Source organism: Mycotypha africana (genome assembly GCF_025528875.1).
Source record: "Mycotypha africana strain NRRL 2978 chromosome Unknown BDF20scaffold_11, whole genome shotgun sequence".
Taxonomy (NCBI): domain Eukaryota; kingdom Fungi; phylum Mucoromycota; class Mucoromycetes; order Mucorales; family Mycotyphaceae; genus Mycotypha; species Mycotypha africana.
In genome coordinates this window covers 1,090,938-1,111,057 of record NW_026515735.1, presented here as the reverse complement: position 1 = coordinate 1,111,057, position 20,120 = coordinate 1,090,938, and the positions used below count along the sequence as shown (strand labels likewise).

Sequence of the window (20,120 nt, the reverse complement as noted above, 5' to 3'; positions counted from 1 at the left end):
TTCAAATGTTTAGCAGTAACTTTGCAGCATGATGGCTGTACGCTATCAACATAGAAGGCTACTAAACACTTTTTGTGAAATCTCTTTTATTTAAGAGTCAAAGTACGCTACCTCTCTTTTAACAGCAGCAGCTATTCGTCTCGCGTCCCCCCCCCCTCCGCGAAAATCCCTAGAAAGGTAAAAGCTACGGTCTCAACGTGCCCTGCCTGTATCGAAAAAGATGGAAACATTTCAACTCTGCCCACGATGCCATTGCCTACCCACCATAGAAATGACAGGATTCTAAATGCATAAAAGGCGACTGTCCTTATTCATTTCTCTCTATTGGATAACGATGTGGTATACTCAACCCAACGGAATCTCAAAAATGGTCCTCAACCCAAAAAAAAAGAAACCCAAGCAAAAAAGGGGGATGAAAAATGCAAATATGCATGAATGTCTTTTTATTTTCAAGTTGCCCCATTGGCTCAAATCTCTTTGTTGATAAATTTCGTACGAAAGGCTATGCAAGATGAACATCTCATGCTTTTTCCATGAAATTTACACAATACATGATTTTTTCCAAACGGAAAAAAAAAGAGAAAAAAGCGATCTTTTCTTTATTATGATCCAATCAAGTTTATTGTGTGTTGCAATATTTATACATATATACAGGTATTTAAACAAAAAAGAAAGATAAATAAGTGATGAGAGTGAAGGGGGGGGTGGGTGTGGGGAATACGGCAATATGATATAATGTCAACTTGTCATAGGAGAGCTGATTGACTGGTTTTCTTGGGTACATAAAGGGTTTTTGCCAACGTCAAGCTTTTTCATTCCAAAATGGTGAGCATTTCGTCTTCGTCATGGATGAGTTCACCCAGAGTCGAAATGATGGCTGCAGTGTCGTGGTGAGCCACTGTCTCAATATAGTTTCGTACTTTTCCTAGCCTCCTTAGGGCTGGGTGATCCTCTTTTGCGTCTTTATTGTCTTTATTCTCGTCTTTCACCATCACTTCCATTCTTGCTTCACATATCAGTCTTTGAAGATGAACGGGTAGACTGTACACATCATCCGAAATACTCGTCTCTTTCAAATAGGCCTCCATATCCGGTGCTAGAAATAGGTTTAAAAGATAAATGCATGAAAAGGGTTGGTCTTCGTCAGTTTCATAATATACACTGTCCAAAGGGGGTGTGAGAGACAGGGTCTGATTCTCCAATGGGTTGAGTAGTGTATGGCCCTTATCACAATGGGAACAACAACTGCTCCTTCGCCGTTGACTTATGCTTTCGATGTAAGAAGAGTCATGGTTGGGATCCAGCTGATTCGTAGGGTCATAATACAACTGGGGCGAATCAGCGTGTGTTTGTTCAAAGCAATAATTGTCCATCCCGGTGTTGTTCTATCAGTAGAGAGAGAGTAACGAGAAAAGAAAAAAATGAAAAAAAAAGAAAGTGTCAGAAGAAAAACAAAAAAAAATCCAACTTGTTGAATAAAATTTGTGTTTAATGCCCAAAAATGCATGATTTTTATTGGAGGGAGAGACAGTTTTTTTAAAATGGAGAATTCATCAAGAACCGCTTCAATAAACTTGGCCTACGTTCAAGAGGTGGTGGGGTCTCTAGTTCAATGATATCCATGTGATTGGGTTCGTGGTGAGCCTCCAGATGGATGTCAGTGTTGGCGGCGGTGACAAAACGTCCTGGTGTCGTTGCTGGATAGAGCTTTTTCTGCAGATCTTTGACAATGGAAAGCATGATATGCAACTGTTCCGTTTGTTCTTTCTCTGTCGCTTTCCGTAGTTGTTGACTTATGAGCTCCATGGCCATTTTGAGTTCTTGTTGGCTGACCAGGGGCGTTAATATTTCCATGGTCGATGAAGAGCTTATCAACATACGCAAGCATGAAAGCCTTCCATATTTACAGGCTTGCAAAATCAAAGTGCCTTGAACAGTCCCTCTCTTTTTCTGATGCGAAAAATCAGCACTCACTTTCACAGTGGCTTTCGCCTCGTGAATCATCCAATCCAGCGTCTTACCATAATCGCCGTTGGCCAAAAGGCCAAACAGAGCCGTCCGTTTATTGGAGTGATCGAGCATGTTGATGTCCGCCCCCCTTTTGAATAAAAGCCGCAACACGGGTTCGGGCGTTTTGCAGAAACGAGCCGCATAATGGACGGGTGACCAACCGTCGCCATCTCTCGCGTCCGGGTCAGCGTCATAGTCAAGCAGCAACTCGAGTGATTCCATCGGTTCTGGGCAATGTAAGAGAAGCGCATGAATCGCTTGTATGTTGTAAATGTTTCTTGCTGTCGCGTCCGCACCGTGCTCCAGCAAAAATTGGAGATACGGATAGGGATTGTGGCTGTTGGCGATAATCACAGTGTACAGTAGAGTGCATTCCGTGCTGGGGTCTCTCTGATTGATCACATCCTCTTTGCCTTCCTGTTCTTCATCCCTGCTATCTCCTCTTTCATTTGCTTTATTTTCTTGATAAGCGATCAGATATTTCAACGCCTCTAAATTACCCGTTTCTGCAGCTTCCCAAATCGATAGAGACCCGATTTCTTCTGGTATGGAATCGATGACCAAAATACTATGACGTGGTTGCTCATCATATGGGTAGGGCTGCTGTTTTAACTTCATTTCATAATAAGAGACTGATTTTATGGCAATGCTAGGACGAAGAACTAATCACAGCTTGTGTGAACCATAGCAAGTTATAGTGTCTTCCCCTCCCCCCCCTCCCGCTTCTTTTTTTTAAGTCCATTTATCTTATTTTTACCTTCATTGTAAATGTCGCTCTTTCCCGATGTTATATCAATATCAATGAAGCATGAATCCTATAAAATGATCGGGCTGCTAAGTGCATCGATCGTAATGAAGGTTATCTCGGAATGACCTACGTTGACTCTGTTGGAGATAAGGGCTGGCTTAGGTTCGTACATTGTGGCAAATAGACAGGGAAAAGAAAAAGGGAAATCGACGACCATTTAAGCTTTTTTGCCTTTTCTACTATTTATATCGAGAGCCTCCCCTATAACATATTTCAAGACCCTAATATTGGTTTATTATTTACAGTTTAATTTTGTTAATAGAACAAAAAAAAAAAAAAAAAAAAAAAAAAGAAAAAAAAAAAAAGAAAAGAGACACGGACTTCCTTGTGCCTTCTTTTTCTGCAGTCAATGCATTCCTACCTTAGCCCAACATCCTGTCAAATGGACTCTATCCTTTTAAGCCTCTGCACATACTGATCACGTGGCCGAGCTACATGCGTCTACTACTGTTGCACTACATGTTGGAGGTCTGAAAGAGAGCCGTTTTCTATTCGTATTTCAGAACTGACTCGGGATAAGATTTATATTTTGTGTGCCATTGCATAAACAAAGAAAAGGGAACAAAGGCGTACTCCACTGTTTCTTCTTTCTCTTCTTTCAACTTTCTTTTTTATTTTATTTATCAATATTAAACATTAGACAAGCTTAGTTTAATCAGATTTGAAGAAAAAAAATTCAGCATTTCAAGCTTTCTGTTCTCTTCTTTGTCTTTTCTTACTTATTTAATTGTTTTCTGTCATTTTTTGTCGGTCTATACACTATCCTCCTACAATACATCACTTGGAAAACACAATATCGTCGCAAAACGCAGATTTTGACTTTAGAATGGCTCCAACACCCAAAAATCCTTTATCGCCCCTTCTATTTGAAAATAATAGCAGCAACAACTCTGTTTCTGCATCCTATTTCCAACAATTGTTACTTCAGCAACAGCAACAGCAGGAACAACAGCAACAGCAGGAGCAACAACAACAACAACAACAACAACCGTCCACTACCATGAGTAGCAACATGAACAATAGCGTTATTAGCAGCAACGGAAGAAAAGAAGATATCTCCACGATCTTTGTTGTAGGTTTTCCTGAAGACATGCAAGAACGTGAATTCCAAAATATGTTTCTGTTTTCTTCAGGTTTCGAAGCTGCCACGTTAAAGGTACCTTCCTGTTCGTCTACTATGGCAGCATTATCAAAGACAGAAATAATGGAAGGCGATGAACTGTTAAATGATGGAAGAAAGGAAGGGGAGGGAGACAAGTTAGAACTGGAGCAACAAGAGGACAATGTTACTCAATCACAACAGCAACAACAACAACAACAACAACAACAACAATCAAATAAAAAGCAGATCGTAAGTGATGTTGTTCTACAACACTTAAGAAAAAAAAAAAAAAAATAATGCACACAGTGAAAAAAATTAAGGGGTATATGACACAGGAATAGCTGCGGAATTAACTTTTTTTAAATTTCCCCAAACCATCCTCTAGATTGGTTTTGCAAAATTTCGTACGCGTAAGGAAGCATTACTAGCAAAAGAGGTTTTGAACGGCAAAAAAATAGACACAGGAGTCGTGTTAAAAGCAGAAATGGCAAAGAAAAACCTACACACAAAAAAGGGAAACCAAAACCAACGCCAACAAAATCAGCAGCAACGCCAGCATCATCTGCAACAGGGTCAAAGTACTCCTCATCATCACCAAAGAATAGCCTCCGCTTCTGCTATTTTTGACACTACAAAACTTCAGAACAACAACAATAATAATAATATTGACTCAATCATACTGTCTCCTACAGACTCTACTGATTTCTATGTTCATACTAATCACAGCAACAGCTCTTTTATCAACAGCAATAATAATGATCTTCATACCCTAGACATTATAGATAGCACTGCAAGTAACAACAATATCATATCATCTTCATTCTTGAAAAGACTTCAACAGCGAAATCATCACCAGCAGCAGCAGCAACAACAACAACAACAACAACAGCTCCATGGCAAACATCACATCGGCAATAGTGGTAGTAGTACTCCTCTCACGATAGATACTTCTTCGCCTGCCACGTATCAACATATCAACTCTATCTTTCACTCTCCATATCTCAATCACCCATCCCATCCTCATCTCCAACACTCACACCATACTATCCATAACAGCATTATCGCATCACCATCCACATCTTCTACCAGCCTTCTATTAACTAAACTGGATGCTTTAGCAGCATCAGCCACGGCACCTGTGACGACTACCTCTTCACCTCTACTCTCGCCACCTCCATTCTTGGGTCTGTTATCTCCTACGAATAGTTATCAGCAGCGGGGCCCTAATAACGTAGGCACATCACCCTCGGCTACCAATAGCAATAGTAGTCTTATGCTCAACAACAACAACAACAACAACAACAACCCAGCAGATCAAAACCCGCCTTGTAACACGCTCTATGTTGGTAACCTCCCTCCCAACACAAACGAACAAGAATTGAAGCATTTGTTTTCCAAATGCTCAGGCTACAAGAGGATGTCATTTAAGCAAAAGGCGAATGGTCCCATGTGCTTTGTTGAATTTGAGGATACGATTCATGCTGCGCAAGCCTTACAAGAACTGCATGGGGTGCCTTTGTCTAATTCTGTGAAGGGAGGAATACGATTATCGTTTAGCAAAAACCCTTTGGTAAGTCACACGTTTGACATACAACCACCCAACGTTGCACATCCCCTCCTCTCCCTTCTCTATTCTCATGTTTATATCCATTTATGTTTATTTAAAGGGCGTTCGGCAATCCAATCCATCAGCAATTCTTCCTACAACATCCACAAGCACATTCTTGCATAGTTATCAATAGTAAAGCAACATATCACCACGTTTTTTAAAAGAAGAAAAAAAAAGAAAAAGAAAACAAAAGGGACAATTTTGAGTAAGAACTGCATAACGAGTACCTAAACAAAAAAATAACTTATTAGGAAAGAAGATCACTTCTTTAAAAAAGCATCTTCATATTTAGCATACTTGTTTTTATTAAAGGATTCAACTAATTGTAAAAGTGCGAAAAAGAGAAAGCTCACCAAAAACCATCCAATAAAAAGATTTTTTTTTTTCTTATTTTTGGCTCATGTAGGTTTATTCTTACCACTTACTATCGGTCGTTTCATGAACATAGCAAAGATTTTCCATCTTTCCGTACGCGTTACTGCCTTTCCTTATATCAGTATGTATAATCAGTCCATCTTTTGACATTTCATGTAATTATCATCTAATAATGTTGCTTCTTTTCTATCTTTAAGAATCACCATAAACATTCTTCTTTCTTTCGTTATTGGCTTTTCTATTGTAATAGAATTGTTATGAATGATGTTTCTATCAAACAAAAAGTAGCATACCATTTAACAAACAGCACATTCTTCAATAAATTTCTTGTTCAATAGCAAATTCAAATGTCGATTCCTAATGATTGAAAATAAGTGACAAAGTATCGTATGGTAGAAGGCTAAAATGTTTATATATTTTTCGAGACGTTTATATGCATCTGTAAAATACATACTATTGAAACTCCATCTATCAAAGGCAAATCACCCAGAAGTTTTCCTTTTCTGATTGATTTTTTATTGTTTTTTCACTTTCATTTGACCTCTCCTGCAATCACATCATGGCTGAAGAACCTAGTGCCAAACGTATCCGCCTCGAGGAACCTATGAATACAAATGAAGCGGAAGACATAGATTACGACGCAATCGCAGCAGCAGAACAGTCAAAAAAGAAAAATACTGAAGAAGCCGTGCCTACCGATCTCTATTTAGATACGATCAATAGACACATGTTGGATTTCGATTTCGAAAAAGTTTGCTCCATTTCCCTTTCACAGATCAATGTCTATGCTTGCCTGACTTGTGGAAAATATTATCAGGGACGTGGTAGATCCTCACATGCTTATTTTCACAGTATGGATAAAGATCACCATGTTTTTATCAATCTGAAAACGCTAAAGGTAATGTATATACATACTCTGTTGAAGTCCACTTATCATAACATTTTTAATTTATGTGAAAAATGGTTCAATGATTGTCAGGTCTATGTCTTACCTGATGGCTATGAAGTAGATCATCCTTCACTCAACGATATTAAAGTAAGCTTCTACAACAGACACTATGTGGCGCCACGGTTACTAACCTTGTTGGGATGATTAGTATATATTGAACCCTGTTTTGACCAAACAACAAGTGCTCGAATTAGATCAGCATATCAAGTGGTCTTACGATTTAAACAACAAAAAATATTTGCCAGGCTTTGTTGGTCTAAATAACATTAAAGCCAATGATTACGTTAATGTCGTTGTTCAGGCACTTGCTCACGTTCCTTCTATTCGCGACTATTTCATATTGGAAGATTTTGAAAAGAAGGGTGGAACACAATTGGGTAAGATAAATGATACAAGCAATCGACTATCGAAACACCCTGTCCAATGTATAGCTAATTCGATTGTGAGTTGAAATGTAAAAAGTGTGCAGATTCAGCTCTTTAATCAGAAAAATGTGGAATCCCAAAGCATTCAAAGGACAAGTGAGCCCTCACGAATTATTGCAAGAAATATCTAGCGCCAGTCAGAAAAAGTTTACCCTAACACGACAAAGTAATGCTATCGAATTTTTATCGTGGTTTTTGAATCAATTACATAAAGATTTAGGAGGAACGAGAAAAAGAAACAGCAGTAAAGTATACCAGCTACTCCATTTGTTACGAATGTATGCATGTATACCGTGACTAACCCATTGTGGCAATGTGATAGGTATCATTTTCAAACAATTTCAGGGTGAACTCAATGTTGAATCGCAACAAATCATCGCCAACGTCAGTGCAGACAAGGAAACAGAGAATGGAGAAGAAAAGAAATTATTTTTTGACATAGATAAACAAGTCAAATCCATGAAGACACCCTTTTTATTCCTGGCTCTGGATCTACCGCCTGCGCCATTATATCAAGACGAGAAGGATAAAGACATCGTACCTCAGGTACCGTTGACGACTATTTTGGCCAAATATGACGGTCAAAAGGTGCAGGAAGTGAGCAATCAATTGCGAAAGTACAGCATTACAAGATTACCTCAACATTTAATATTCCACATCAAACGCTTCGGGAAGAACAATTGGACATCAGAGAAAAACCCAACTATTGTCAATTTCCCTATCAAAAATTTGGACGTTTCCAACTGTACAGTATTTTTCATATCGAGGAAGGGAAAGTGTCTCGCTTTTAGAGAATACTGACTTCCTTTTTGTTACCATCCTATAGTTAACAATGATCCAAATGCAGAAAAAGTAGGCCAACATTATGATTTAGTGGCCAATATTTGTCATGAAGGCAAACCAGACGCAGGTCAGGGCACTTATAAAGTTCATATTAGACATAACGGCACCGGTCAATGGTATCAAATTCAAGATTTGATTGTAGAAGAGATTATGCCTCAAATGATTTTTATGTCTGAAAGCTACATACAGGTAAATAATTCACCAAACAAAAAGAAAGAGAAGGGAGAAGTACTCACTCTTGTCAATTTTCTTTATATATAGATTTGGGAAAGAAAGAAATAAGAACTTTGTTAGAGTTGACTTTCCAAATATTCGCTGGTAAATGATTCAGGATCGCGGATATCAAAACCCTATACGTCGAATGAGAGAGCGTTTTGTCAATAAAAAATTCGTAAAATAGGTTGTATTATCGCGTGTGGAGCACTTACTCTCATCACGTCAATCTTTTCTTGAAGGAATGTCTTTGCAGAGGCGTACTATTGTTAAACACGACAAGATGAGGCTTTCGTTATGCACATGCTCGCTTATCTTTGATATAAAACTTACTAGCATATTGATTTCTGCTTTGGCAGTTGAAGGCGACCAATAGATGAATAGTAAAGGGAAGTTGGTCCGACCGTCGCTATGCTTTAACTGTAACAAAAAAAAAAAAAAAAAAAAAAAAAAAAAAAGAATATCACGACTGAGCAACCAAAGCATCCAGTTATACTATTCGCCATCACGTTTATAATGTATACCCCATAACTCAAAATAATGAAACGTGGCGTATTTTCAGGCAATTCTACAATGTAAATTTCACAGGTTGACATGAAGATACTTTTAAACATGGGACATGATATTATAAAATCGCATAAGAACCTTCAACAAGATCCTCTAAAGAGATATCATCAAAGACTTCTTCCTCCTCGATTTTTAGCGACTTCTTATCAATTTTTACTATTTACGACAGACAAATGTATAAGTCAATCTGCCATTACCATTGTAATTCACTGGTCATCTTTAACGACGGACTATTTACAAACGAAAGCTGCATTTCCACTTTCGTATTTTGCAAAGCGGAAATCTTTAATTTTCTGGACTAAAGCTTCATCAATGTCGCAAGTTGCAGAAGCACCCTGAATAACGTACGTTTCAAATACACTTAGTACTGTTGAATTTTGTTAAGACAAAGTCAGGCGACTTAGTTACCATAGCTATTGTAATATCGTCTTTGGAGAACGAAGAAGTAAAAGAGCAAAAGGGCTTGGATAAGCATCCTAATTATTTCTCCGCACTTCAGATGAGGTGCTTATTCAGTCACTTATGCCAATTATGGAATCGTAACATTTCGCCAAGCTTGACTATAATTATGTATCTCCAAGAGCACCCACACATGAAAGAAATAGCTTGGCACAGCCATGGATGTAAAATTTTATTATAGTTATTGTAGATAGACGCTATTTACAGTTAGCAACGAATTAGAAGTCTTACGCCTTGATGACTTCACTAGGAGAATTAATAGCTGTTGCTAAACCTACTTTTCTATCCTCCATATGAAAGACAAAATATGCAGATCGTAAAATTGTGCCACCCAATACATAGGTAGAGTCAGAACTGTCAAATCCGTAAGTGATACCGAATCCACAGGTATACGCATCGATAGGCACGACTAATTCCTGTATATCAATCACCAATTTAACAGAATTGTCAAATTCAATCCCAACAGCCTTGTTCTTCAAATGGCAATCTATTTCGTACATTTCAGCTTCGGCATTGTACCGAGGCCTTCTTCCGGTAACTGATCTTACAAGGTTTTCTGCTAGACTTTGACTGACGTATGATAAAGTAGTGCCGGTATCCAAAATAACAGAAGAGGCTGCGCTGTTCCTCACTTTTGAGCCGTCGACATACATATTCTTGAGCGCCACAGACCAATAAGTGTATTCTTGTGTGTTCGTCTTAGGGTTGAGGTTCTTCGTTACTGGCACGTAGTGAATGTCTCCTGTATACTGATTTTCGTCAATACCGCCAATCATCAACAGCTGTTCTTTGAGTGTAATTGAAAAAATCGGCTCAGAGATCAATTTTTGCTTAACCAAGTTGAATACAAAAGGGTCGTAGGCTTGAGGGGTATCGCTGTTAGCTGTTAAAGCAGGGAAACCGAGACCTAAAATCCCATCAGATCGAGTTGCCTTCGAAATAATACCACCCTCTGTTGAGTAGACGACACCGAAGGGCTGTGATGGAATGGTTTGTTGCTTTTTTTGATTGGTTTTTTTTTGGGTTCTATCCTTTTTATTACTGTCACTGATGCTGGTTGATAAATTGATCGTGTCTTTACCATAATAGCCGTGAACGGATCCAGAACCATATTGGATGGTGAAAGATAGGTTCATTGATTTATAGGTCTTGGATTCGTGTGGCTGAAATTTATCATAAGGACATTCATTGGATGGGCACTCTTTTCCAGGAACCCATAGATCCGCGCTAATGATTTAAATTGGCATAAAAATAGAAAAACCAAGTGTTAGAGGATAAGAAAGGAAAATATACGAAAACGATGCGTAATTGCCTTACCTGCCGGTATCGATAGAAACCAAGAATTCTTGAGGAGGAGAGCCAATGTCGACTTTGGCTAAGTATTCAATATTGCGTTCATTGATCAGCTCATAGACAGCTTTGTTGTTACTTCTTTTGCTGAGGTTTCTTCTGTCGGATTTTATTAAAGGTAGTGTAATGATATTATTGCTGGCTTTTTTGCCAGTGACTTTATTGCCGTCACCAATTATGTTACCATTACTACTACTGTCCAAAGGTATAGCGGTTATTGTTGCTATATGAAGCCCTAGATAGTATAGTAAGGAAGGAAGAAGTTTCACCATTTCGACGCACAATGTATTTGAAAAAGAGACTGAATATGTATTAAGGATGGTATATTATCAAGTGTATATATAACTATCAAATAGGAATAAAAAGTAGATGATTATAAGATATAAACGATTGTATATTGAGGAGGGGTATTGAGATGTATGTTGTGAGGTATATCAATATATATACAATTTAAAGTAGTAGGATTACTCTAAAAAAATAGTTCAAATGAAAAGGAAAAGGAAAGGAATGAGGTCAGCTACGACTTATAGGTCAATTAAGAAAAACGAAAAGAGACGAGAAGAGAATCGAAATTGCCTTGACAAACGACCCTTCTTTATAAATAAGCCGTTTTTGCATCTTAGCTTTGTTTTGCCCCTCCTATATTGTTGACACATGAACACAAGATCAATACTGTACTTCCCTCTAAGGCCTCGAAAAAGAGAAAATTGATTATAAATTGCCTTAATTTATTAGTATTTTTATTGTCTGTTTATTTTCGACTGTAAATCTTTTGGTACAACTCAATCTGACGAATTACGTTCCTATAGTTTAGTTTTTTAAGAAACGCTCTGCTTCTGCCACAAAGTTATTCCTCATCAGCCTGTGCCTCTATTCTTATCTGTAATTAACAATTTGATTGGGTGGCAAATTTGTCAAAAGCAGTTTCCCAAGAATAAAATGATAGAAGCCCAGGGGCTGAGGTTTTCAACCAACTAATGTGACGTTTTCTGCCGTGATTCTTAGCCATAAATACAAAAACTGTAAAGTTTGATCATTTACTCGCATCAATTTAAGTTGTTGCATGCCTTTTGATTGATTCAGTGTACAGATTGTGGGTAGTATTGCAGAACCGAGGGTCGTACAAGTCTTATGCAGAAATACATGTTTGAAAAACGCTGTCCTTGATCACTTTTTTAACTACATTTTTATTCCGAAATAAAAGGCTTTGTTAGCTTCGCAACTCAGCTTCTGATTATAACAGCAGAAAAAGAACAAAGACAGTATTTTTTCGGTGCTATAAACTAGCCCAGAACTCTAATAATTCTGCTTATTAGATTCACGTGTTTTCAATATATCATGTGAAGTGATAATTGGATTCTCGTTAGTAGACGTTTCCCTTTTCCGTTCATCCTGATAATAGTCAATGCTTTAACCGTATAAATCACTACTAATAGTGCTGAAATAGGAACGCGTTTGTATATTTGCACTGTATCTGAAGTGTAGGTATATTTAGTACAGAAGAGTCTGCTAAACTTACTACATAGATCACAATATACTTCGGTCTCTTCTGTGGATTTCCACATTATTTACAGTTTTTACGTACTTTTGCTGGCCAGAATTTTAAAAGGATTGTCAAATCAAAGTGCCAGCAAGGGCTAAAATTAGGAATTCACATACAAATATATCGTTTCTCAAGTGGCTTCTATTCTTGTCACAGATAAAATTGGCGATGGTACATATTTTCAGTCTTTGAGTCCTTATGATTCACAATTCGTCAAAAAGATAGAGAATAAACCCTCCACAAAAAAAAATCCAATTACTTACGACGAACCTATGACCTGGTTAAAACAGTTCAAAAAGGTGCACTTTTATTCTACAGAAACAGTAATAAAAAAATATCCAGATAAAATGGACTTAAATAAGGGAGATGAATGCTACAGGAAAAAATCATAGGATACGGATTATAATAACATGTCTATAAATCCGATAACTCTACAGTAGTCATGGTATCAATAGCAGGTGCAAAACCTATTTTGTTATTTTTCATATCAAATACCGCATATAAGGCACGAATAAAAGAATCGCCTAGTATTATATCGGATGCAGTTGTCGGACATATCGAGAATACACATTTCGTTGCATCTGCTAAATGAGTAGCGTCCACAGGTTCAACGAGTTCATTAAAGGGTATAGAGACTTCCAGTGTCTTATTTGGGTCCATTGTTTCAAAAGAAAATTTGATGTTGAACTTGGAGCCATTGTATAGATTACTGTTGTCGGGAGAAGGCAATGGTGAAGGATAACCATAACGGCAATCAATTGGATAGCAACCTGTTACTTCGTCTAAATCAAAGCGCCGAAGGCCTGTAAGTGCTTTCAAAATAGGCAAAATACGATTGCGCTGCATAAAACTAAACGTTGTTCCTGTATCAATGGACGCAATAGCTTTAAAATCACCGGTTGTCCGTACGGTGCTCCCGTCTAAAGAGTTGGTCAAGCCGACGGAATACATAAAAGTCTGCCATAAAGTGTATTGTTGGGTATTGAAATCGGGTATGACAGGTACATAGGAGATGTTGCCTATGAAACGCGAAGTGTCTAGGCCACCGAACGTAATTTCACCGGCCCAACCCTCCTGGTATATTGAATTTGTAGAAATAGAGAAGATCGGATCGACAAGCAGCTGATTGTACATCATATGAAAAGGGACCGAGCTTAACACATTGTTGTCGTAGATTGGATTAGTACTTTCTGATTGTTTTGAAGTGTTATTACTTCGTCGCTTATCCGGTGGACTGTGCTGATGCTGTTGTTGCTGCTCCTCTTCCTGTTGCTCTGTCTCTGCAGCATTTGCTTCAGAAGTCGTGATTATAGCTTTGCTTACTGCACGCTTATTCCTGAGAGCTGTTTTTTGATCTGGATATGCGAGGCCAAGAATGCCGTTTGCACTCACACCGTCGGCATCATATTCGATGGTAATGGCGTCTTCAGTATTTTTCACGAGCCCAAACAATTGTTTCGATATTTGTAAGTCTGCTATTGTAATATCCTCTAGCCCAACGTTTCCTGTAGCATATCCATTTCCGTACGTCACGTTAAAGAAGGTATCTGTATCATGGTAGGTTGAAGAATGTGATACGTCAAATTTTGATAATGGACATTGAAGTTCTGGACAATCTGTTGAGGGAACCCATAATAACGAGCTGAAATAATTATGCATGTTAAATTAGTCAATTTCCTTTTTAGCTTTTCAAACGCTAGAGAATTGTCATTTCGTTATGTTACCTTCCGGTATCTACAATGACTGTAAAATTCTGCGGAGGAGAGCCGATCTGTATGTTGGTAAGATATTGCACTTGATTATCGTTGAATAAAGACGTCGAGCCATAGACGGATCTTGGCCGAAGGCTCTTTTTTGTCGTTGTTTGGTCAGTATCGTTTGATAAGGGTGTAAAGTTGGCTCTTCGCTTGTAAAAGGGAAGTGATACTCTTTTGCTCATAGAAGCGTTTGTTGTATCGGTTGAAGATAACGTCGTCAAGGCCGAACTAGCTGTGGTATTTTGACTAATGTCATCAGATGATACTTTACTATATTTTACATAAGGAGACGCACTTATAGATGTTATGAATATTGTGAGCAAAGAGGCGCATTTTAAGTACATTTTTATCGAAATAGACACTAAGCTATTCGGCTTGTAAAGTTTTTAAAAATAGATAAAAAAGCATATATACAATATACGTTTGAGCAAAAAAAACGAATTTGTTTGAAAAGAAACAGAAAGAGAAACGAATTAATGACACAGAAAGAGAATCAAAAGTCTTTGATCCTATTCTTTCTCCCGGAATGCGTTTTTTTTTTTTTTTTTTTTTTTTTGTTTTTCCTCATTCTTGGCAGCGGCAGAAAAGTCGAGATTTTCCAAACAAAATTGCTTTTTACGGACATTTTGGTTCTTGGGGCTTTCTCTTGAAAGAATTACAAACCCCTCTAGTCAATTTTGTATCAGTCCATGTGTACCTTTTTTTTCTTCCTTTTGAAGCTTTGTATTCGCTTAAACAAGACTAACAGTTGTGTTTGATCCTACAGGGGAGGCAAAGCCGACTTGGCTTCGTTCGCTGTCAAAAACCAAGTAGATTGACCGTAGCACGGAGTCACCGAAGATGAATAAGGGAACGTCGGTATCTTTATCATCCGTTTTATCGTTTTTAACGTATTCATCGTCTTCCTCTTCTTCTGATATGGATGGCCAAGAACACAGACTAAAAATACATGTATCATCTTTCCCCGTAATGTATTCACCGACATGTTGAGGTTGAATTAGATTTTTGACAGGTATTGTCACACGAAGCTTCTTCGTATTCCTCATCGTCGTCGTCGCTGTTGCGGTATAATTTCTCACAGCTGTCTGAGACCTTTGTTGCTCTTCTTCTTGGCGTTGAATAAGATTGATTTCAATTTGTTTTCCAGAATGAATCAGACCGCAATCCAGCAAATAACAACCTGTATCTGTGTCTAACTCAAAACCATCTTTGTTTCCTGATATAGCTTGCAACATTTGCTTTGCATAATAGCTGCCGATATAGGACATGGAGGTGCCGGTATCAATCATGGTATACTTTGCAGTTGCTGGTATCAATGATACAGTTGAATTATCAGTGCTGTTCTTATTATTGTCAATGCTGTCAGTTTTATTACTCATCTCAGAGACACCGAAAGACACTGTTTGTACCAACCATAAAGCATGTTCTGGTGGCGTAGTGATATTATTATCAAGACTCACTGCTGGTACACTGGCATATAGAACGTCACCACTGAAACGATCAGGATTTACTCCTCCCAATGTCAACTCTCCTGTCCAACCTTCTAGTGATCTACCGACTACTGCCAAATCTCTTGTAGTAGCAAATGTCTCTATTGAGAAGACGCGCTCAGGAATCAAATTTTCTTTTGCCAAACGGTACAACAGTGGATCACTGAGATTTTGATTGTCTTTGATTTCATCGGATTGAATCATGTTGGGGAACCCAAGACCTAAAACTCCTTCTACGGAAGCTTTCCCTTTATATTTTTGGCGATGTCTGGCATCATGAGCAATAAGGTCAGGATCAACTCGCGAAGCTAACACGAAAGGCTGGTTATGAACAACAAGGCCGCCTATTGTGATTGTATCTCTAGCATAGCTGCCGTTGATACTATTTGATCCGTAATAGTAGCCGTAGGGTATCGTTTTATTGAAAGGCTGAAATGTGGAAGATGCAGAGGAGTTAAATGTGTGGTTTCGGCACATACGACTATCGCATTGAATTGAGGGTATCCAAAGATCAGAGCTAGAAGAGAGCAATATTGTTGTTTACAAATTTCAATGTTAGTGCTTATTTACGCGATTTTAAAATGTATAAAACGCTAATAACTATTGCCTATACCTTTGAGTATCAACAATAACTGTAAAATTTTGTGGTGGTGTTCCTACAGATATTTCGGCAAGATATATTTGTCCAAAATCGTTGTACAGAAGGACATCGGGAGTGGAACTATTATTACTGCTATGCTGAATATATCCCCTTTCCAATCGGCGTTGTTTATTAGAGAATGCTTGATCAATTGCTGACCCCTCACGAGCTAAGGTTTTAACTGGTATATGAATGGGTTTCCTGGCAATAGCAGTAGAAACAGGCACTAATTCCGCTGCTACTATGTTGTACCATAGAAAACCAAAGGTCAGTATGTATTTGATCTTCATGTATCGCCTTGAATTTATTAGAAAAGCAATGCAGCAAAATAATGGCAGACAATCTATGTATGGTATACTTAAATAAAGAATTGCTCTCAAAACAAGATAAAAAAAAACTTGCAAAAGAATTTTATAGAGAAATAGTTGGATTTCGCTGATTACCGTTTTTTCGCTTCAGATTCGAACTATTTTCAAAAAAAAAAATAAGACTCTTTCATTAGATAAAATTGGACAAATTTGGCAATTTGTTTTAACCACTTCCAGAATTAAATGGGACTGATGGCAGCTGTTCAGCTTAAAGCACCTTTAGGAGTGGGAACATAGCAGCTTAAATAACCCTTCTTTTACATATCTCCTCTTAGAGCCTCTTTTGAAGAGCTAAAATATAGACCTTATTGAGCGTAAAAGCTCTGCTTGCAGATTCTGTTGAGCATACGGAAACAGATAACTTTTACGCCGTTCCAATACATCAAAAGTAATAGAGTGATAATTGTTGTCAGCAAAATGTTGTCATCTATACTACTCTCACTTTTACCTCCTTTTTTTTTGTTTATTCATCTTTTTCTTTCTTTCTTAAAAGTTACTCAAATTCATATACTCTTATGACAGGGCATAAGCTCTATGCCGAAGCTGAAGCTCTCATGAATAAAAAGAAGAAAGCAAAGTTAGCTGCTCTCGATGATGAAACTGCCGAAAGTTGAAAGAATATTGAGAAGTATGATTCCCTCACATTGGTTATGTCTACTGAAAACTTATTATATACTGTAAATATTGTATTAGGCCAAAAAACCAAAGATTCCAAGAGCGTTGTTAAAGGTAAGAAACGTGCAAAACAGACATTCTTTTTTTCTGAAATCTACCACGTTTCCATTATAGAGTTCTGATAATGTATCGGGTCCAAGTAATATACCGAGATTTTGTCCCATATGTACAATGGGTAATCAGCAGGAAACCAAATATCATTAATAAATGATAGAGTAGGATCCTCAGGGACAAAACGCGAGTATACATTTTATCAATAATATATCCAAAAATATTGTACTCAGAATCCCAATTTTTTTTTGTTCTTTAATCTGAAGATTAATTTAACGCTATTCGAAACTGAACCGTAAAGACTGTATCACTTTATAGCAAACAATTACAACGGCTCCGACCAACAATTCTACATTCTGCATAAGCCTAAATTGGAGCTTGAAAAGAAATCCAATTGTCTTCAGAGCAGTAGTTGCCTTTATTGAGACAGGTATCATTACATCAATTATCATACAGTGATTTTTTAAAACTATAATTTACAAAGTAAAATGGTATTCTTGAACAAAAAGCAAATAAAAGAGACATCGTATGAAGTAGTGAATATTAACAACAATATGTGTACTTTTTTGTTTTCCGCTCTATAGGCAGAGATAAGCAGTAACAAACAAGCTCAGAGAAGAGACCACTGAGAGTATTGGATTATTCATTCGTAAGAAGCCTTGGCTTGTATGGCCAACTGAGGACACGCCTTGGACAGCACCACCGACACCAGCTGCTGAAGCGATACCAACACGGTTGTTTCCCATATCAAAGACCATGTAGATACTTCTTAAGATGGAATCTCCGACCAGGTAAAGATTGCTACTCACCGCATTTGTTGTAGTAGGAGCAATGCCAAAAATACAATAACTTGCATCGTCAGGAGAACTGCTGTCTAAAGCGATAACCAATTGAGAGGCAGGTATTGATAATGTTACAGGATTTGCACTGTCACCGGAAGACATTTTGAAAATCAATTGAGTATTGCTCTTGGCAGTATTACAATCAATGATGTAAGCACCTGAGCCTGTATCTGTAGTGTAACCTTCGCTACCAGCAAAAGTCTCGACAATTTGCTTGGCAATTGAGGATGGAAGATATGTTAAAGTGGTGCCTGTGTCCAAGATAAAAGCGCCGGTTGAAGATGAAAGATCAACATCGAACAGAGTTCTGGACGTGAAGTTGCTGTTGTCGGCTACGGCATTTGTTATTGTTGTTGTTGTAGTGCTAGAATTTGAACGATTGGTCTGTGCGTTTGCATCTACTGATCTTTTGTTAGTTGAGGACGTTGCCGAATCTGTGGTAGACACGCTGATACCTTTAGCGCCTACCATCCAATAATAATAATTGTTGTTATCGGGCAGACTTCTTTTCTTTTTCGTCTTACTCTTTGAAGCACGTGTAGAGGACAAAGATACTACGGGTAAATAAGTGATATTGCCTGAATATTTTGTTGAATCGACACCTCCTAGAATAAGTTCACCTGCCCAACCTTGGGCATTAGCTGAGTTTAGATAGATAGAAAATACAGGCTCTTTGATTAAGTTTTGTGCAGCAAGTTGAAAGACAAAGGGGGTATATGCGCCATGACCGTTACTGGAGGCTGCCGTCAGTTTAGGGTATCCGAGACCCAAAATGCCGTTACCAACTGGCGAATCCAATTCTGTTAATGAAGAAGAAGAAGAAGAAGAGGGAGATGCCGATGCTAAAGACCAAATTTTTGATAAGGAAGATTTGATAAAATCACTTGTTGCCATAGTAGTTGCTCCTACGTTTTCCGCTGTGATTGTGTTTGGATTGGTTAATATCTGTTTCGTGTAGCTTGCTAATCCGAATTGCTGGTTTTGAACTGTCGCTCCTGAAATGGAAACTGTATCTGTCACATAGGTGCCGTTTACACTACCAATGCCATACGTCAGTCCAAACGATTGTCCAAGATCCTTGAACGTGGAAGACTTTGCTTCGTCAAATAAATTATTTGGGCATTCAGTTTTTGGGCAAAATTTTCCAGGAATCCATAAATCAGCACTGAGCGGCCCATTCGTAAACAAACAAATCCTTACTTGTTAAAATGGCTCATTATTGCATTGGAGTCTTTATTTTTTATGTCATACCTTCCAGTATCAAGGGTAACCGAGAAATTTTGAGGTGGTGTGCCTACGCTAATATCGACAAGGTACTGGCTACCTTGATCATTGTATAATGGTGCCTGAAAGGGATCCCGTTTCTGAATAGATGATATGATCGTATCAGGCCGTCTTAACCTTCTTATAGGCATCTTGATAATTCCTTCTTCTTCTATGGCATATGTACCACTTAAATATAAAGCACCAATTAGAAATATAGCTGTATATATGTACATCTTGTTCAGATAAATCAATAGTAGAAAGGTGTAAATACAAGTAGAGATCGTGAAAGAGTTTGCGATAATGTATAAAATTCCTGGGAGATAAAGAGAGAGTAGGTTCAGAACATGATTTTATTACGATAATTTATAATACCCAATCGACACGAGATACCTTAACTTATCTAAATTGCCCGGGGCAGATCCATAAAAAGAGAATGCAGCATTCTACGCTAAAATTAGACCAGTTCAAATTCTTCTATTGAACAAATTGAGACCCCGATTGTTGTATTTGGTTTTCTTGAGACAATTGTATAATGAAACTAGATATATTTGCTTTTGTAAATTAGATATTCGTAAAACATTTTCTGAACAGTGTTTGGCAGTATAGATTCTTAGAAACTATAAAGGATTTCTCCAGTTCAATAAACCTCTATTTCTCTGCTATATGTATTTTGACGGTCAAACTTTGATCATTGATCAAAATTCTTCTAATGCTTGTTAACAATTTCTACTTTGTATTATAATTTCGAAGAATTTGTATTGCCAAACATTGTTCAGAA

At 37.8% G+C, this 20,120-nt stretch overlaps 9 protein-coding genes across 9 annotated transcripts; 2 read left to right on the top strand and 7 right to left on the bottom strand.

Moving 5' to 3' along the window:
• Positions 1-818: 818 nt before the first annotated feature.
• Positions 819-1,259, bottom strand: BDF20DRAFT_804044 (uncharacterized protein; the record flags this gene model as incomplete). The annotated part of the gene is made up of 1 exon (XM_053076458.1): positions 819-1,259. A coding segment is annotated over one exon (441 nt), but the record flags the coding sequence as incomplete, so codon positions are not given.
• A 195-nt stretch (positions 1,260-1,454) lies between these two features.
• BDF20DRAFT_154676 (ankyrin repeat-containing domain protein) lies at positions 1,455-3,385 on the bottom strand. Its single transcript, XM_053074815.1, has 4 exons — positions 3,180-3,385; positions 2,889-3,039; positions 2,768-2,825; positions 1,455-2,672 (listed from the first exon to the last, which is right to left on the bottom strand). Exons 2-4 carry the CDS (start codon positions 2,973-2,975, stop codon positions 1,537-1,539), a joined length of 1,281 nt encoding a protein of 426 aa, XP_052932505.1. The 5' UTR covers positions 2,976-3,039; positions 3,180-3,385; the 3' UTR covers positions 1,455-1,536.
• Position 3,386: 1 nt separating this feature from the next.
• On the top strand, positions 3,387-5,799 carry BDF20DRAFT_154966 (uncharacterized protein). The gene is made up of 3 exons (XM_053074816.1): positions 3,387-4,169; positions 4,306-5,490; positions 5,588-5,799. The coding sequence occupies exons 1-3, from the start codon at positions 3,645-3,647 to the stop codon at positions 5,660-5,662; spliced, it is 1,785 nt and encodes a 594-aa protein (XP_052932504.1). The 5' UTR covers positions 3,387-3,644; the 3' UTR covers positions 5,663-5,799.
• Positions 5,800-6,463: 664 nt separating this feature from the next.
• BDF20DRAFT_907974 (uncharacterized protein) lies at positions 6,464-8,079 on the top strand (the record flags this gene model as incomplete). The annotated part of the gene is made up of 5 exons (XM_053083433.1): positions 6,464-6,802; positions 6,884-6,940; positions 7,002-7,230; positions 7,316-7,522; positions 7,601-8,079. The coding sequence occupies 5 exons, from the start codon at positions 6,464-6,466 to the stop codon at positions 8,077-8,079; spliced, it is 1,311 nt and encodes a 436-aa protein (XP_052932503.1).
• Positions 8,080-8,271: 192 nt separating this feature from the next.
• Positions 8,272-9,376, bottom strand: BDF20DRAFT_894190 (uncharacterized protein). The gene is made up of 7 exons (XM_053082387.1): positions 9,310-9,376; positions 9,140-9,236; positions 8,980-9,057; positions 8,859-8,902; positions 8,668-8,754; positions 8,550-8,597; positions 8,272-8,471 (listed from the first exon to the last, which is right to left on the bottom strand). The coding sequence occupies exons 1-7, from the start codon at positions 9,310-9,312 to the stop codon at positions 8,412-8,414; spliced, it is 417 nt and encodes a 138-aa protein (XP_052932502.1). The 5' UTR covers positions 9,313-9,376; the 3' UTR covers positions 8,272-8,411.
• A 37-nt stretch (positions 9,377-9,413) lies between these two features.
• Positions 9,414-11,089, bottom strand: BDF20DRAFT_155050 (aspartic peptidase domain-containing protein). The gene is made up of 2 exons (XM_053074817.1): positions 10,678-11,089; positions 9,414-10,587 (listed from the first exon to the last, which is right to left on the bottom strand). The coding sequence occupies exons 1-2, from the start codon at positions 10,980-10,982 to the stop codon at positions 9,588-9,590; spliced, it is 1,305 nt and encodes a 434-aa protein (XP_052932501.1). The 5' UTR covers positions 10,983-11,089; the 3' UTR covers positions 9,414-9,587.
• A 1,415-nt stretch (positions 11,090-12,504) lies between these two features.
• Positions 12,505-14,572, bottom strand: BDF20DRAFT_894182 (aspartic peptidase domain-containing protein). The gene is made up of 2 exons (XM_053082386.1): positions 13,978-14,572; positions 12,505-13,895 (listed from the first exon to the last, which is right to left on the bottom strand). Exons 1-2 carry the CDS (start codon positions 14,352-14,354, stop codon positions 12,668-12,670), a joined length of 1,605 nt encoding a protein of 534 aa, XP_052932500.1. The 5' UTR covers positions 14,355-14,572; the 3' UTR covers positions 12,505-12,667.
• BDF20DRAFT_1003991 (aspartic peptidase domain-containing protein) lies at positions 14,543-16,557 on the bottom strand. Its single transcript, XM_053074655.1, has 2 exons — positions 16,114-16,557; positions 14,543-16,017 (listed from the first exon to the last, which is right to left on the bottom strand). Exons 1-2 carry the CDS (start codon positions 16,428-16,430, stop codon positions 14,742-14,744), a joined length of 1,593 nt encoding a protein of 530 aa, XP_052932499.1. The 5' UTR covers positions 16,431-16,557; the 3' UTR covers positions 14,543-14,741.
• Positions 16,558-17,457: 900 nt separating this feature from the next.
• Positions 17,458-19,817, bottom strand: BDF20DRAFT_894175 (aspartic peptidase domain-containing protein). The gene is made up of 3 exons (XM_053082385.1): positions 19,614-19,817; positions 19,328-19,528; positions 17,458-19,241 (listed from the first exon to the last, which is right to left on the bottom strand). Exons 2-3 carry the CDS (start codon positions 19,489-19,491, stop codon positions 17,813-17,815), a joined length of 1,593 nt encoding a protein of 530 aa, XP_052932498.1. The 5' UTR covers positions 19,492-19,528; positions 19,614-19,817; the 3' UTR covers positions 17,458-17,812.
• Between the last annotated feature and the right edge of the window lie 303 nt (positions 19,818-20,120).